The following is a 16681-nucleotide window of genomic DNA, read 5'->3' as shown; positions in this document are numbered from 1 at the left end:
AGAAGGCTGAGATGTGGGCGTGGCAGCAGAATGGGACAAAATCTTCCTCGGTCAGGGAACCCAGGGAGACAGACAGTGGGAGGGGTGACTGACGCATAGAAGGAAAACCCACGGAGCAGTGAACAGCACGGAGACCCGTGACCCTCATGCCCAAACCACCACGTGACCAAAGAGGCAGGTTCCTCCTCGGATGACACCTTTTATTACTACAGCACGCTGAGGGCCCAGCCCATTTCCCCCCAAACAGTCCCCGGGACTAGGCCTGTCTTCCCTGGCAGGTAGGACACAGCTTTGCTGGGCGTGAACGGCTCCTCTCTCGGTCCAGAAGAGCACCTCTCTCCTTGGCCAAGCCTTCTCCGAGGCTGAGGTGGGGTGCAGAGGGCCTTCCCCTCTGGGGACTCCCAGGCTCACACAGTCCACTTCAGGCACCTGCAGGCAGTGGAGGCCCAGGAGGAGGAGAGGTCCCGGGAGGCCGGGGGATAGGAAGGAGAGGATGTGGGCGCAGGGGAGGTTCTGAGCTCACCTGGTCTCCTGGTGGGTGCCCAGACAGCGCACCGTGCAGTACCGGGCGCCACAGCTGACGCAGGTGTATGGGGAGGGGAAGCCGCAGACGGCACAGAAGGGCCGCTGAGGCCGGGAGGGGGGACCCGCACAGGCTGTCAGATAGTTGGGGCCCTCGGCCACGCTCAGGTTCTGTAGAGACAAGGGGAAGGCTCCACACCTCCTCCGCCCACCCACGTGGCAAACACCGACCTGGGACAAGGACCTCTGCGGGCTCCTTCCTTGCCCGTGGGGCCCTCCCAGTCCCCGGGGCCACGCCCTCTCACCTGCTCCTCTAGCAAGGCCTGAAAGTTCTTTCGGAAGCGAAGTTTAAAATGATCGCCTCGAGTTTTCTTCTTTTTCTTCCCTACAGAGGAAAAACAATTAATTACAGTTGACTCTTGAACAACACAGGGGTTGGGGTGCTGGCCTCCTCCACGTAGTCCAAGACCTGTGTATAACTCTGGACTCCCCAGAAAACAACATCAAATAGCCTACTGGTGACCAGAAGCCTTTCTGACAATATAAACAGTCGGTTAACGTATGTTTTGTATGTTACAGGTATTATATACTGTATTTTTTTTTTAATTTTTTTTTTAACGTTTATTTATTTTTGAGACAGAGAGAGACAGAGCATGAATGGGGGAGGGTCAGAGAGAGGGAGACACAGAATCTGAAACAGGCTCCGGGCTCTGAGCTGTCAGCACAGGGGCCCGATGTGGGGCTCGAACTCACGGACCGTGAGATCGTGACCTGAGCCGAAGTCGGCGCTCAACCGACTGAGCCACCCAGGCGCCCCTATACTGTATTCTTAAAACAACACTAGCGAAAACAAAATATTAAGTAAACTATAAGGGGGGGGGCACTTAGTCAGTTAAACGTCCAACTTTTGCTTTCGGCTCAGGTCATGATCTCACAGTTTCATGGGGTTCCAGCCCTGCATCAGGCTCTGTGCTGGCAGCACGGAACCTGCTTGGGATTCTCTCTCTCCCTTTCTCTGCCCTTCCTCCGCTCATGCTGTTTCCATCTCTCTCAAAAATAAACAAACACTAAAAAAAAAAAAACTTAAGAAAAAAGAAAGAAAATCATGAGAGCAAATATATTTACAGCACCGACTGAACAAATCCCACGTACAAGTGGACCCCTGCAGCTCAAACCCCTGTTGCTCAAAGGTCAACTATAGTTACCTGGCACGTGCCAGGAAAGACACCATCTTTCTCTGTGCCATCGTTCTCGACACTCATGTGTCCACTCCCTGCACACACGCTCACCTGGGTTCTGAGTCGGCCTCTCACCACCGTGTATCCCTCCCCTCACTTCTCTAACCTGCTCCTACATTCATCTCCACGCTCCCCTAAGTCCAAGGCTCTAAGTCAGAGCTGGAAGTGCTCCCGGAGCTCAGCTCTCCATGTTCTTTACTCTACATGTGCTAGAGGAAGGTGACGCAGAGGGGGAGAGCAGCTGGCTCACAGTCACAGAAGTCACAGAAGCCAGTCCCTGACAAAGCCAGAGGGGCTCCTGTGTCATCTGCCCCCCCACCCCCTGCCCCAACCCGATGTCCCTCTACAATCTGTCTCCAGGCAGACCCCTCCCCCTTCCTTTGGCCTTGCCTCCCCAGCCCGGTCCTCCCTCCCTCCACCTGCCTCCTTCTACCCCTGCCTCACCGGTGTCTGCATCATCATCAAACTGAGGCAGCCTTTTGCCGAGCTGGGGGAGTCCTGCATGGGGGTCGTCCTGGAAGTTGTCATTCTCCAAGGCCTCGAGCTGCCTGTTGATGCGGCGCTGTCTGGCGGCCCGGTCGAGCACCCGCCGCTGTCCAGGGTCCTGGGAGCGAACTGGGTGGGGCAGAGCCAGGGAGTCATGAGGGCACAGGAAGAGAGAAGCTGGGCTGGCCTTGGTTCCGGGAAGCGTGCGGACGGAACCACAGCTCTCTGATGTCATCTGAGTCACCAAGCCCTTGGCGCCTGTACCGTCGCCCAATATATTAGCCCCTCTGGCTTGCCTCCCTCCTGGCTAACAAGGCTGTCATTTCAGTCACTCATGCCTTTGGCCCTGGCCTTTCCTCCCAATCCCCAGACCCAGCCAACGAGATGCCTCCTGGAGACCTCTCACTGCTGGCAGAAATCATACAACCGTGCAGATGGGGACCACTGTACACGCAGGGCTTGCAGCCTCCACTGGGACCTTCATGCACTCAGCCGTCATGCTTAGCAATCTCATTTCCTACTTCAAAGGACACGCGTAGAGATGCTCATCCTCCAGCCCGCTCTCAAATATAACTGCCTGGCACCCGCCTTCCCTCCATTCCAAGAGGATGCACCCCCTACCCCTCCACTGAGTCCCATTGCTAAACCCAACCCTCCATCTCCAGCTCGGGTCCTTCTGTCCCTCCTGCATCTTCAAACCCTCTTCCCCAACAGGGACCTTCCCTTCACTGGAAAAACCTGCCAAACCCTCACGTGTTGACCCAAATTCACAAAGACTCATCTTTGAGAGAATCGCCCATGGGAAGCTTCATTTCCTCACCTCCCATCCACTCTTCAACCCCCAGCAAAATGACTCCCATTCAGTGGGAACTACTCACACTCAGGACCCTGGCGATGCCCTAGGGCCAAATCCAGTGTGTATTTCTAAAATCTTCCTTTTACTACACCCTGAGACTTTACTGACTATTTCCCTCTGGTGGAAAGAATCCCTTCATTTGCATCCCTGATGTGACTTCAGGTTTTTCTGATGGTGAAAAGCACTCAGCAAATGTGTTTAATGAAGAAGGAGACATTTTGTGTAGAATTATCTGATCCCAGTGAACAGCCGGTAGGTAAGAAGAGAGAGGTTTAAAATGGTGAGGTCAATGGGGCGCCTGGGTGGTTCAGTCAGTTAAGCATCCAACTCTTGATCTCAGCTCAGGTCATGATCTCACGGTTTGTGGGTTCAAGCCCCGCGTTGGGCTCTGTAATGACAGTGCAGAGCCTGCTTGGAATTCTCTCTGTCCCTCTCTCTCTGCCCCCACTCCTCTCTCTCTCTCTCTGTCTCTCTCTCAAAATAAGTAAACTTAAAAATTAAATGGTGAGGTCAGCAGCTGACTTCCTGCAACCAGTTGAACAGCCAGTTGTGGAGCTCAGGAGAAGGTTCAGGATTGAGAGAACCACTTTTTGGAGTCATTTGCTTTTGGGAGAGACAGCCCTATGTTTGGGTTTGCAATCCCAGGAAGAGAGATCAGACTCAGAAAGAGATGGGGACAGCCCTCTCCTTAGAGGCGAGAGGGCAGGCCACATGACAGGCTTCGAGCAGTAATCAGAGATGACCCCTTCGGCACTGCAGCCCAAAATTTTAAATCTTCCCCTCCAAGTCTGCTTCTCTTCCTGAACTGAGTAAACAGAACCATCTGCACAGGCATCCTAAACAAGAAACCTAGGAGTTATTTTAAACTTCTCTCTTTATCAGGGTCTCACAACTCTACACAAAATTATCTCTTTATTCATTGAACAGGTATTTATCGAGTGCCTGTAACCAAAATAAATAGCATCAGCACCAGGGGCTAACACCGGGCACGCACTATGAGCCAGACGCTATGCTAAGCTCTTTGTGTAAGAGCTTTAACTCTTTATCAACCCAACGCGAGAGATATCATTATCATCCCCAGTTTACTAAAGTTCAGAGGTTAAGAAACATGTCCAAAGCTCATGTAGCTGGTATGTGGCTTGGGAAGAACGCAGAGCTTCCCAGCTCTGGATCACTGTATACTGCCTCCCTCCCAGGTACCGGGCGGTGCCCTTGGTTCTGGGAATACATGAGCTTATAGTCTAGTGGGGAATACAAATGATCAAACAAATGAGCAGAGCACAGGATATGTTAGCACAAGGAAGTACACGGTGCTACGGGGGCACATGCCAGAAACACCCAACTGGCCCTGGGGTAGTCAAAAGATTTTCCAGAGGAAAATAAGAAGTCTAGGTTGAGATCTGACTAATGAATAGAAGTTACTTTGGTTGGGGGAGAGAAAAGGGTGTTTCAGGCTTTCATACCAGCATGGGAGAAGGCTTGGATCGCAGACTGTGGTGCCTTCAATAAATTATAAAAAGTTCGGTATGGCTGGTAATATAAAGCACGTAGGGAGGGGGTGCTGTGTGGTTATAAAGTCAGGCCCGCTGTTAACAGTCTTACCTGTAAGTGTCTAAAGAACTTTGGATTTGGGGATTTATACTGAGAATAATGGAGATCCAGCAAAGAGTTTAAGAAATGCTGACACGATCGGATTCATTAAAAAGTCAATCTGGCGGACTGCTCCACCCACATCTCTTGTGGGGACTACTCAATGGCTCCTTAATTGCCTTCCAGTCTCTAGACCCGCGCTGTACAAGGGGGTAGCCACTACTCACCTGTGGTTGTTTAAATGATGTGGATTAAGTAAGTTTAAAATCTAAAATTCAGTTCCTCCGTGGCACTAGCCACATTTCACATGCTCAACCGCCACAGGTGGCTAAAGGCTGCCATCCTACACGGTGCTAAGACCATTCCCATCATTCCAGAAAGTTCCGCCATACAGCGCTGCTCCGCACTGAAGCCAGAACTGCCTCTCTAAAAGATAAATCTCTTTCGGTCACTCCCCTGCCTTAAGAGAGCCTGTAATGATTCCCCACTGCCCTCTCCAGAGAATTCAAACTCTCTGGCACTATACAGGATGCCTTTCAGGTGTACCTTTCCCCAACCCTCCAGACTATTCTTGCTATTCCTCCGCAAGCCCCGAACCGTGAACTTGGCTCCCCAAGCGACTTGCTTTCTCTTGCTTTCCTGCCTTTGCACGCGCGGTTCACGCTGCCGGGAATGAGCCTCGGCGCAACTGCACCGAGTGAAACCTTAACCCGACTTTCAAGCCTCCATCCAAGCGTTTTCCCCCTCCCTCTTCCCGGTGCCCTCCATCCCAGAAGCTAGGTTAGGTGCCACTCCTCCCCGCGCCCAGGAGCTGTGCTCCCCTCTGCCATCGCACGTATCACCCTGAAGTGCAGTGGCAGGCCTGCGTGTCTGTTCCCCTCCCAGAAAGCCAGTTTGGGGATGATAGGGATCTTTTTCCTCTCTCCAACCCCGGCGCCCGACGTGGAGCAGGCAGGCATCAATTAAACATGAATGGATGGTCTGAGGGGCGACCCCGACGCCAGGGCCCGAGCGCCGGGGAAGGGATTTGAGACTAATAACTGGTTGAGAACATCCTAGGCCAGGTTCGGATTTGGGAGGCGGTAAGGGGCCAACCGCCCGGGGCTCACATACCCGAAGTTTTCTTCTCCACCATTTCCACAACACAGCTGACGGAAGAGCCTCCTGCGCACGCGTGCTAAAGCACCCGCTGTGGAAGGCGTGTCATCACTTCCGGCAGCGCGTGCTTTTGCGCGTGCGCAGAACTATCCCACTAGAATTCCCAAAGCTTCCACCCATTACGTGATGTTCCCTAGGAGACCAGAAAGCTTTCCGCCATATTTTATAGGGGCAAAACCACTTCCGGCCTCAGGGTGGCTGTGTATTTTGTGGGGTCCCCTACGTGGATCATTTTAAAGAGGTGGTACCAGTGGTCTTTTGAGAAATGTTATTTCCCTTTCGTCGTCCTTCTGAAGATGCCACCATCACAAAGGCAGTCCCTGGAGATTTCTTCCCGGGGCGGCAGAGATGATGGGCTGGACTACCAAAGAGAGTGCGTAGGCTTGAGTGGGCAATCCGAGAGGCCCTTGGTGACCCTCTGCCGAAACCTCAACCCCCTGCGCCCCTGGCGCCGCAGACTCCTCGGCCTTCTCCCTCCTTGCCGCCCGCTGCTCCGCTCGTCCCCGCTCCGAGCGCCCCCACGCCGTGCTTTCCCGGCCTTCCGCCCGGCCGCTCCCGGCAGAGCTGTGGCAAAGACCCGCCTCCGCATCCCGCCGGACCTGCTGGGGGTCACTTCCCCTCTCCGGGTTTCAGTTTCCTCGTGTGTCAGGCGGCGCTGGGCCGGGCTGGCTCAGACCGAAGTCCTCGGCTCGCGACCGCCGGCCCGAGCCCCCCGCCTCCCGGCCGGGCGCCCCCTCTGCTGGCTCCGTGCAGCCCGCGCGCTCACGCCCGGGGACAATCCTCGCCTTGTCTACGGCGCCGGCTTCTCGAGTTTTCAGTAGCCTCGGGCTACGCCTTTTTTCCAGGGCGGAGCCCGAGCCCTGTACCTCCTCACAGCGGGCCGCAAGGCAGCCCCGGTCCCTCTGCCCACAGCCCCTCCCCGGAGTTGGGATCCAGGCGCACAGCCCAGGCGCCCTGCGGGCCTCTGTGCCTTCTCTGCCGGCTCCTCGCCATGGCCTCCTGGGGCCCGGGACTCCGGCTCCTGCTGGGAATCCTGCTGCTGCTGCTCCCGCCTCCTGCGACCCCTGCTTCCGACCGTCCCCGGGGCAGAGACCCGGTCAACCCAGGTGAGAGCCCCGGGAGCGGCGAGTGGATGCGGGTTTTGCGTGTCTGCCCGCAGGGTCCGGGAGGGGGGGTGGAGGCCTGGAGGGGGTGGCCGGCCTCTCCCAAGCCCTTGGGCCCTCCGTGGGACGAATCGCGCGGCCCCTCGCCCACCTACCCCACACCTCCACCCCGAGCTGGGATTTCCAGCCTCTGCATGTGAACTCATCCCGGATTCCTGGGTGTCTCTCCCACCCAGCTCTCAACTGGGGCCGAAGTTTTGGTTGAGAAGAGTTTAAGAGGGAATCGGAAAAAAAAAATAATAATAATAATAATAATAATAGAAGGGCAGGGGCAGAGTCGGAGGGAGGGCAAGGGGGCCTGCGGTGAGCGGAGCTCGTGGGGCAGTGAGCTGGGTGAGCGGGTCCCGAGCGCCAATACCCGGCTGGTGACAGAGAAGCTGCTGGTGATCACGGTGGCCACAGCCGAGACGGAAGGATACCGGCGTTTCCTGCGGTCAGCGGAGTTCTTCAACTACACAGTGCGGGTGAGGAGAGGAATGCCCTCGTGGCCCCTAGGAGGGGATTTGCTGCCCCTGGAGCGGGCTGAGGGCTGGATGCCTGGGGCCCCACGGTGAGCCTGGTCAGGAGGGCCCACCGGGCCGGCTGAGCCCTGCCCCGGCACCGCGGGTCTCCGCCCCCACAGACCCTGGGCCTGGGACAGGAGTGGCGAGGGGGTGATGTGGCCCGAACGGTTGGTGGAGGACAGAAGGTCAGGTGGCTAAAGAAGGAAATGGAGAAATATGCTGACCGGGAGGATATGGTCATCATGTTCGTGGACAGGTAAAGGGGCTGGGGCTGGGGGACAGGGGGGAGGGGCAAGCTGGAGGGGCGGGTAAGGATACTGAGGTTTCTAGTGGCTGTCCTGCTCAGGCCCCTCTTCCTCGCCCAGCTACGACGTGATTCTGGCTGGCAGCCCCTCCGAGCTGCTGAAGAAGTTCGTCCAGAGTGGGAGCCGCCTGCTCTTCTCTGCCGAGGGCTTCTGCTGGCCCGAGTGGGGGCTGGCGGAGCAGTACCCTGAGGTGGGCACGGGGAAGCGCTTCCTCAACTCTGGTGGTGAGTGGCAGAGTGCCCAAGGCTGAGGGGCCAAGAGTGGTGGGGCTTGGGATGTTCCAGGCGCCTTCGGGCTAGAGAGGGGGTGGGGACGGGTGTCTGGGACCCTAAGAGTCTTGGAGCCAGCACCTCCCCACCCCTCGCAGGGTTCATCGGCTTTGCCCCCACCATCCACCGAGTCGTCCGCCAGTGGAAGTACGAGGATGATGATGACGACCAGCTGTTCTACACACGGCTCTACCTGGACCCAGGGCTGAGGGTGGGGATGGCGGGGAGGGCGGCCCCTCACAGCCCCGCAGGGCTGCAGGCGTCATTCGGGCTATAGAGCTTCAGGGAGGAAGTAAAAAGAGTGGGGAATGATGGCCCACCCGCTCCTCGGTTAACTGCCCCATCTCATCCCATGCAGGAGAAACTCAGCCTCAATCTGGATCATAAATCCCGGATCTTTCAGAACCTCAATGGGGCTTTGGGTGAGGAGAAAGGCAGCCGGAGGGGGTCGCTGTGCCTAGCATCTGTTGGACACGTACTTTGTGCCAAGGCTCTGGGTCGGGGCTCTACTTCTGTAATTTCGTTTAACCCAACAATCCTACCAAGGGAGGGTCTGTGGTTACCACCTGTCACGGGTGAGGACGCTGCCTTTCCGAGGGACTGGGGACTCGCCCCGGTCACCCAGGTAGTGTGGTGGAGCGCCCCAGGGTGGCAGTAGCCTGGTCAGTACCCTCGGAGAGAGAAGGTAGCCTATCCTCGCCCCCCCCCCGGAGCCACAGTCCTTCACCCTCTAGAGAAGCTGGGGTCCCCCGCCCACCATACTTAGAAGCATCTGTTGCTTGGCAGCCTTGAGAGGAAGGGAGTGTAAAGCTGGCCCTTTCTTCCCCAGATGAGATAGTTTTAAAGTTTGATCGGAATCGCGTGCGTATCCGGAATGTGGCCTATGACACACTTCCCGTTGTGGTCCATGGGAACGGTCCGACTAAGGTTTATACCCACAGACCCTGCCCCTGCCCCAGTCAGACCTGCCCCCTGCCCCTGGGTACCTCCATCCCTTCTGGACAGCCATTCCTCCCCAGCCCCCGAGGCAGAGGCGATGGGAGAGGGTCTAAGTGTCCATCCCTTCCCCTCCTGCCCTGTCCCCTGCCCATCCTCCTGACTCTCCGCCCCTCTCCTGCTGGGCTCCTTTGCTTCAGCCTCTCACTGCCTCTTCCAACAGCTCCAGCTGAATTACCTGGGAAACTATGTCCCTAATGGCTGGACTCCTCAGGGAGGCTGTGGGTTCTGCGGCCGGGACCGGAGGATACTCCCGGGGGGGCAGGTGAGGAGGGGTGCCAGGGTCGGGCAGGACAAGGCACTGAGGCAAGGGGTGCGGGGAGAGCATGCGGGACAGCAGCGCACGGGGCAAAGCTCCTGGGGACCCCCGGGACACACCAGGGGGAGGCCTGGGCTCTCCTCTGAGCCCCAAGGTGTCGTATCTTGCAGCCTCCCCCCCGGGTGCTTCTGGCCGTGTTCGTGGAACAGCCTACCCCGTTCCTGCCCCGCTTCCTGCAGCGGCTCCTGCTCCTGGACTACCCCCCTGACAGGGTCACCCTGTTCCTGCATAACAACGTGAGACGCCCCCCTGCGCAGCCTCCCAAAGGGCCCTGCCCCCACCGGATCGGCCCAGACTCCTTCCTACACCCCTTCCGCTCACCACCTTCCCCCTCCTGTTCCTCAGGCGCCGTTTTTCTGCCCTCTCTCTCCCCTCCTCCCATCTCTCCCCCCATCTCCAGGAGGTGTACCATGAGCCCCACATTGCAGACTCCTGGCCCCAGCTCCAGGGCCACTTCTCAGCGGTGAAGCTCGTGGGGCCGGAGGAGGCCCTGACCCCGGGCGAGGCCAGGGACATGGCCATGTGAGTGAGCACTGGGAGGGGCGGACGGGGGGGGGGGGGGGGGAGGAGGAAGGGACGTAGCCTCTGTCGTTCCTCTCCGTTCACCACGTGGTCTCTGCTCGGCCTCCCAGGGGCGCCCTCCCAGCCAGGAGAACCTCGGGGTCCTGGGGAGGCAAGCGCACCGCCCCCCCCCCCACGGCCCCCTCCTCCCCCCGCCTGCTCCCGTCTTAGCTCATCTGTTCGTTGATCTGTCACCTCCAGGGACAGCTGTCGGCAGGACCCCGAGTGCGAATTCTACTTCAGCCTGGATGCTGACGCCGTCATCACCAACCAGCAGACCCTGCGCATCCTCATTGAAGAGAACAGGTCGCTTGCCCCGTTCGGCCGGAGGGACCCCAGCTGGTCTCCGGGGAGCCCCCGACTTGTTCCCTGGGGACGGGGCTCACCTCTGCCCGTCCACAGGAAGGTGATAGCGCCCATGCTGTCCCGCCACGGGAAGCTGTGGTCCAACTTCTGGGGAGCCCTGAGCCCCGACGAGTACTACGCTCGGTCCGAGGACTACGTGGAGCTAGTGCAGCGGAAGCGAGTGTGAGTCCTGCCGGGGCCGCGGCCCCTGCCCTCCGGCCTGCGGCCGCCCGCGTGCCCTCCCGAGGCCCCGCTCCCAGGGCTCCGGCGTGGCCTCCAGGCGGCAGTGCCACAGCTGTGGGGTGGGGTGACCGGCAGCGCTTCACCGGGGCCGCGGCTTGGCGAGCGGGTGCCCTGGGGGAAGGGGCTCCTGGGTTGAATCGTGCCCACCTGACCCCGGTGCGGGTGCCTCCAGGGGCGTGTGGAATGTGCCCTATATATCCCAGGCGTACGTGATCCGTGGCGAGACCCTGAGGACAGAGCTGCCCCAGAGGGAGGTGTTCTCGGGCAGCGACGCCGACCCGGACATGGCCTTCTGTAAGAGCTTGCGTGACAAGGTGAGTGGGGCCCGGGGGCCCCATGCTGGGGTGCTGGGAAGCAGCCACCCGCGTCTTCTCACTCTGACCCCCAACCCGGCCCCAGGGCATCTTCCTCCACCTCAGCAATCAGCAGGAATTTGGTCGCCTCCTGGCCACCTCTCGGTATGACACAGACCATCTGCACCCTGACCTCTGGCAAATCTTCGACAACCCCCTGGTGAGTGATGGGCCCCTCGCTCAGAGAACCGGCGCGCCCTTCTCTAAAGGAGGACGCAGGCACACGTGCACGCGCACACACGCACAGTGCTCACCTCCGAGGTGTGCTACTGCCTGAGGACGGGCGGTCGTGGCAGTGGGGCCGGGGCTTCCTTGGGGGGACCAGATGGCGCGAAGAGGGCACAGGTCAAAGCGCGCACCCCTCCCCTGCCGCAGGACTGGCGGGAGCAGTACATTCACGAGAACTACAGCCGGGCCCTGGAAGGGCAGGGACTCGTGGAGCAGGTGAACCGCCCCCCCCCCCCCCCCCCCCCCCCCCGCCACAGGACCCCTGACTGTCCTGGTGGCCGTTGCGCCCTGAGTCTGCCGCCTGGATTAGCGGTCTCCAAACAGACCCCCCTCCTGGGCAGAATGCTCTGCCCGGGCAGATAAAGGCACAGGCTGAGCGGACGGGCCTTCAGCTTCCCACCCTGCCACCAATCGGAGCGGTCCTCTCTTCTCTCCTGGGACCGTTAGCATAAAGAAGCTCCAAACCCGGGGCTCCAGGACCCCCCCCCCCGCCACCTGTGCCGTGTTCTCTGAGCCGCTGCCACCTTCTCTGGCCCAGCCTTTCCTGGCCCGGCGCTGGCCATGGCCTGTCCCCACGCTCGGGTCCCCAGGTCCCCGGCTTCTCTCGTCCCCTGGCTTCCCTTTCTGCTCCTGGCCTTTTCTCCGCTCGGTTGGCTTCTCCCCGAGAGGTCACCAAGCATCCCCCGGCCCTGTTGCTCCTCTCCTGTCTTCTCAGCCGTGTCCAGACGTGTACTGGTTCCCGCTGCTGTCAGACCAGATGTGCGACGAGCTGGTGGAGGAAATGGAGCATTATGGCCAGTGGTCAGGAGGCCGGCATGAGGTGAGGGGGGCTGGGTAGTGAGGAGGGAGGGCTCCCCGAGGAGGGAGGTATGGCCGGGAGCCAGGGACATGGAATCAAGAGAGTGGCACCAAAGGGGGTCCCCAAGGGGGAGAGGACCCACAGAGGGCACAACTGTGTTCATTCATTCATTCGTTCATTCAAGAAACACTAACCGGGCAGGCAAGTCCCAGGTGCCGGCCACTGACCTAGGCGGTGTGGTGCACCGGGCGGTGCTGGCCGAGCCCCCCTGCACCTCACCCGCTATAGTCAGTAGCAGGAGCTACTTCTGAAGGCTGCGCCCGGCAGCCCAGATGCTGTGGGAGTCACGGGGGGGGGCCCTCGGCCCAGACACGGGGGGTCCGAGGGGCTTCGCAGAAGAGATGGCGTCTTCGCTGAGACACAGAGGGCCTGCAGGAGCGAGTCAGGCTGAGTGGGCGAGGCTTCCAGACCCACCCAGGTTCCACGAGCTTTAAGGTCCCAGAGCAAGAGGAAGGGGGAGGCTGGCACCGCCCCGTTGGGGCTCAGTGCCGGCCGCCCGCAGGACTCAAGGCTGGCTGGAGGCTACGAGAACGTGCCCACCGTAGACATCCACATGAAGCAGGTGGGCTATGAGGACCAGTGGCTGCAGCTGCTGAGGACGTACGTGGGGCCCATGACGGAGAGCCTGTTCCCAGGCTACCACACCAAGGTGGGCCGCTGCCCCCTGCCCCGCCTCCACCTTCCCACACCCCGGTCCTGGCTGGAAGTCTCCACGCAGCGCCCTTTGGGCCTTGGTAGCGTCCGGGGGCGGAGGGCAGTTAGCAGCAACACCCCTGCAGCCCCGCCCCCTCCCTCGGACAGGGCCTTCACCCCCTCGGAAGCATCACAACCCCCCCCCCCCCCGCCCCCAACCTCACAGCCACGCTTCCAGCCTGTTCTCTCGCGCCCCCCCCCCCGCAGACCCGGGCGGTGATGAACTTTGTGGTCCGCTACCGGCCAGATGAGCAGCCGTCTCTGCGGCCCCATCACGACTCCTCCACCTTCACTCTCAACGTCGCCCTCAACCACAAGGGCCTGGATTATGAGGTGAGCCCGCACCGCCGGGGGCCCTCCGCTCACGCGTGCGCGCACACACTCTGCCCCTGGACCTTGCCGTCCTGCCCCTGGCTCCTGACAGCGTTCAGTCAGCCACCCTGGCCCCCCCCCCCCCCCCCCCCCCCCCCCCCCGCCCATGTCCTCTCGGGCTGCCCGCCCCGCCCTCCTGGGCCTCCTGGGCCTCCCTTGTCTGCCTCTCACCCCCTTGTGGCTGTCTGCCCCCCAGGCCCCGCCCCCCTCGCCCTCGCCCCGCCCCCCCTCCCCTGTATGCTCACGCTCTGCTTCTGTCCCCCGTCCTCTTCCAGGGAGGTGGCTGCCGCTTCTTGCGCTATGACTGCATAGTCTCGTCCCCACGGAAGGGCTGGGGGCTCCTGCATCCTGGCCGCCTCACCCACTACCACGAGGGGCTGCCCACCACTCGGGGCACTCGCTACATCATGGTGTCCTTTGTCGACCCCTGACACTCAACCACTCTGCCAGACCTTCCCTGCCGCTGTGCCTTCCCGGGGCCCCCTCCGTGGAAGGGGGTCTGTCTGGCGCCTCGCTTCCTGAGCGGATGTTCGGTGTGCCTGGGACTGAATGTGTCGCCTCCCCCCCTCCCCAACACGCGGCCCTCTCAGGAAGCTCCTGGAGCCCCCCCTTGCCCTTCCCCACAGTCCCCAAGGACCCCTGGGGAGAAGGCTCTGAGGGCTCCCCGTGTGATAAATTATTGTTTCTCACCCTCTCAATAAAGGAGGATTTGTAAGCCTTGAGTCCCTGTAAGTCTCTCGCCTCCCTACTGACCCCAGATCCCTCCTGCCACCAGAGTAGAGGGGACGCCTGCAGTTACTCCAAAGACAAACACCAGAGAAGAGGAAAAGGCAGAAGCAGATGGTAGAGCAGTGTGGGAACCTGGAAACTTCCGTGGATCCCATATCTGTCACCCCCGCCTCTTTTTTTGTTTGTTTTATTTTCTTTATTTTGAGAGACAGAGCGCAAGTGGGGGGAAGGGCAGAGAGAGAGGGAGACACAGAATCCGAAGCAGGCCCCAGGCTCTGAGCTGTCAGCACAGAACCCGATGCCGGGTTCGAACCCACCAACGCGAGATCGTGACCTGAGCCGAAGTCGAACGCTTAACCGACTGAACCACCCCGGCGCCCCAAGCCTGCCTTCTTGATGGGTGGGGCTGGTCACCCCTCCATGTGGACTGAGCATCTCTCTGGCCGTACTTCTCAGCACATCTCCCCCCTGGTCTCCCTGCAGACGGAAGACGGCTGAGTAGGGACGGGAGAAAATACCTCCTGGTGAGGTCCCTGGAGGGGGAAACCCGCACGAGAGTGAATCAGGGGACAGGGACAGAAACGATGTGTCAGTCTGTGGCATTGGAAGACTCTGGTTCATCCTGTCTCGTGCACTGAGCATCCCCTATCTGCTGGGCACTTGTCAGCTGTGCTGATGGGAACCAGACCTGTCTTCCGGTTGCTTACAGCCTGGGGGAGACCTCAGTCAGAAAATCACCATGAAGGATGAAAAGTGGGAACGTCTTTTATGCTAGGAGAGCGAGTGATAGAGGCACCGAATGGGGCGTGTGTCAGACTCCTCTAAAGAAGTGATATTCCTGGGGCGCCTGGGTGGCTCAGTCGGTTGAGCGTCCGACTTCGGCTCAGGTCATGATCTCACAGTTTGTGAGTTCGAGCCCCACATCTAGCTCTGTGCTGACAGCTCAGGGCCTGGAGCCTGCTTCAGATTCTGTGTCTCTGTCTCTCTGTCTCAAAAATAAATAAACACTAAAAACATTTTTCTTAATTTAAGAAGTGTCATTCCCTGACCTGGAGAAGCTAGCAGTCCGCAGCTCTGGCCAGTGTTGGGGGGAGGACCATGGCAATGTGAGGCACACTTGGAGGGCGTGCTCTTCGGGGCTCACCAATCATTGGCCTTCGCCAAAAAACCCTTCCCTCTGGGATGTCTCCCCCACAGAGGCCCGAGCTACTCCTTAGGGGCCGGCCAGGGCGACTAAAGAGTTTTCTAACTGTTCTCACTCGTGTGGGGAGCTCTGCCATTGGTGATACACACCCGCTTTCCCAGACCTCTGTCAGCCTGGCTATTCACAAAGGCCCAAGGCCCAAACACCTTCCTCACCCCCAGGCTCCTGGCCACACCCCTGGGCATTTCTGTTTGGTCCTATTGGTCACGGGCCCGTGGGTTCACAGAGTGGTTAACTCTTCATCCTGGGGCTCACAAGGGTACAGTGTGCAGCAAAGAGAGTGGAAACGGGGGCCGAGCCAGGACCAAGGGTCAGGGCTGGTGGGCTGGACCATGAGGAGAGTACTTAAGAGCCCATGGCAGCCCCTGTGGGATCAGCCCTCCACAGCGTGCCGGCCTCCTGCAGGGTCTCCAAGTGGTGGCCGTCCTTCAGTGGATCTTCTTTTGGGGCTCGGTGAGTGAGTCCCAGCATCTGGCACCCGCTTTCCTCTTTCCAGGAGGGAGGCAGGGCAGGGATCTCTGGGGGCCCTTGAAGGCATAGAAGGAATGAGCCGGGACAGAAGGGCCCGAAACCATGCAACAGGCAAGAGGGGGCAGAAGGGGGTCCTGAGAATCACCCCCGCCGCTCCATTCTACAGCCCAGGTGTGCCTGGCCGCGCTCATCCCCGCGATCCTAGGCAGAGCCTGGATCCTAGCCCTCCTCTACCTGGTCTGGCTCTCTGGAGACAGGGACTCGCCACAGGCAGGAGGCCACTGCTCTGCCTGGGTGGGCAACTGGGCCATCTGGAGACATTTCCAAGATGGCTTTCCTGTCTTGGTGAGGGGCACCCAGGAATAGTGTGCTGCGTGGGGCAAGGCTTTGGAACAGACTCTTCTCTGGTCACCCCTGAAAGTCTGATCTCGCTGCCAGGGTGGGGTATGTTCCCTGCAGAAGCCAGCAACTTCTGCACAGAGACCACGGGCTTCTTGGGCCTCTTTCCAGGCCTCTGGCCGCACCTGCTCGGGCTGTCAGGTTGGTTCCACCTCCCTTCCGGGACTACACCATGTGTAGTGGTGAGGAGGGGGGAGGTCAGCCTCAGCACCCCCCAGTCCTAGCTGGCGACTCCTACTTCACCCTCCTGCCCTGGGGCGCGGGGGGGGGGGGGCCTCCGGGTCCCAGCTCTACCTGCCTGGTGTCCTCCTACCCCTTTTCTCAAGGACCCCCTTGAAGAAAGGGGGGCCCCTTTCAGAGGCCCCCTGCCTCTGCCCTCACCCCAGGTTTGCTGTCCTCTGACAAGGCCAGCGCCGCCTATCTGCTGTCCCGGCCTGAGGGCGGCCAGGTGGCAGTCCTGGCCGCGAGAGGGCCCCTGGAAGCGCTGGACCCAAAAGCGAGTGCGCTAACCTTGCGGATCCGGAATCAGAAGGGGTTTGTCAAGTTGGCACTGAGGAAGCGGCCAGTGGCCGGGCAGGACACCCGCGGGCTGCCCTGTCCGGGAGGAGTGCAGAGGGCCGGCCCCGGTCAGGGATGGGGTGGGAGGGTGAGGGACGCAGAGTCAGGCATGCCCCCTCGCTCTCCTGGGGCCTCCCTGGGGCCTGTCTTCTCTCTCGGGGAGAACGAGCTTTTCCAGCAGTTCCCGGGCCCTCCGGGCTCTTGGCGCGGAGAGCGCAGGAGGCGCCGAGGCCGCTGCTGAGGGTCGCCCTGCGGCTGTTC

General features: G+C 60.1%; 2 protein-coding genes and 1 long non-coding RNA gene across 3 annotated transcripts; 1 reads left to right on the top strand and 2 right to left on the bottom strand.

The window, feature by feature from the left end:
- Positions 1-183: 183 nt before the first annotated feature.
- Positions 184-5903, bottom strand: ZNHIT1 (zinc finger HIT-type containing 1). Its single transcript, XM_042921910.1, has 5 exons — positions 5806-5903; positions 2205-2375; positions 828-907; positions 524-693; positions 184-429 (listed from the first exon to the last, which is right to left on the bottom strand). The coding sequence occupies exons 1-5, from the start codon at positions 5825-5827 to the stop codon at positions 408-410; spliced, it is 465 nt and encodes a 154-aa protein (XP_042777844.1). The 5' UTR covers positions 5828-5903; the 3' UTR covers positions 184-407.
- Positions 5904-5993: 90 nt separating this feature from the next.
- On the top strand, positions 5994-13781 carry PLOD3 (procollagen-lysine,2-oxoglutarate 5-dioxygenase 3). Its single transcript, XM_042921908.1, has 19 exons — positions 5994-6956; positions 7386-7477; positions 7636-7772; positions 7882-8045; positions 8189-8301; positions 8449-8512; positions 8920-9017; positions 9250-9351; positions 9516-9641; positions 9806-9927; positions 10168-10272; positions 10369-10494; positions 10727-10868; positions 10954-11067; positions 11283-11351; positions 11851-11955; positions 12497-12643; positions 12895-13020; positions 13335-13781. The coding sequence occupies exons 1-19, from the start codon at positions 6842-6844 to the stop codon at positions 13488-13490; spliced, it is 2223 nt and encodes a 740-aa protein (XP_042777842.1). The 5' UTR covers positions 5994-6841; the 3' UTR covers positions 13491-13781.
- On the bottom strand, positions 7976-10793 carry LOC122209755. Its single transcript, XR_006197726.1, has 4 exons — positions 10702-10793; positions 10353-10474; positions 10162-10255; positions 7976-8116 (listed from the first exon to the last, which is right to left on the bottom strand). It is a non-coding gene; the product is annotated as an uncharacterized LOC122209755 (long non-coding RNA).
- Positions 13782-16681: the final 2900 nt, after the last annotated feature.

Source organism: Panthera leo, chromosome E3, assembly GCF_018350215.1.
Source record: "Panthera leo isolate Ple1 chromosome E3, P.leo_Ple1_pat1.1, whole genome shotgun sequence".
NCBI classification, from domain to species: Eukaryota; Metazoa; Chordata; class Mammalia; order Carnivora; family Felidae; genus Panthera; species Panthera leo.
The sequence above is the reverse complement of the archived record's forward strand: the minus strand, read 5'-3'. Positions and strand labels throughout refer to the sequence as shown.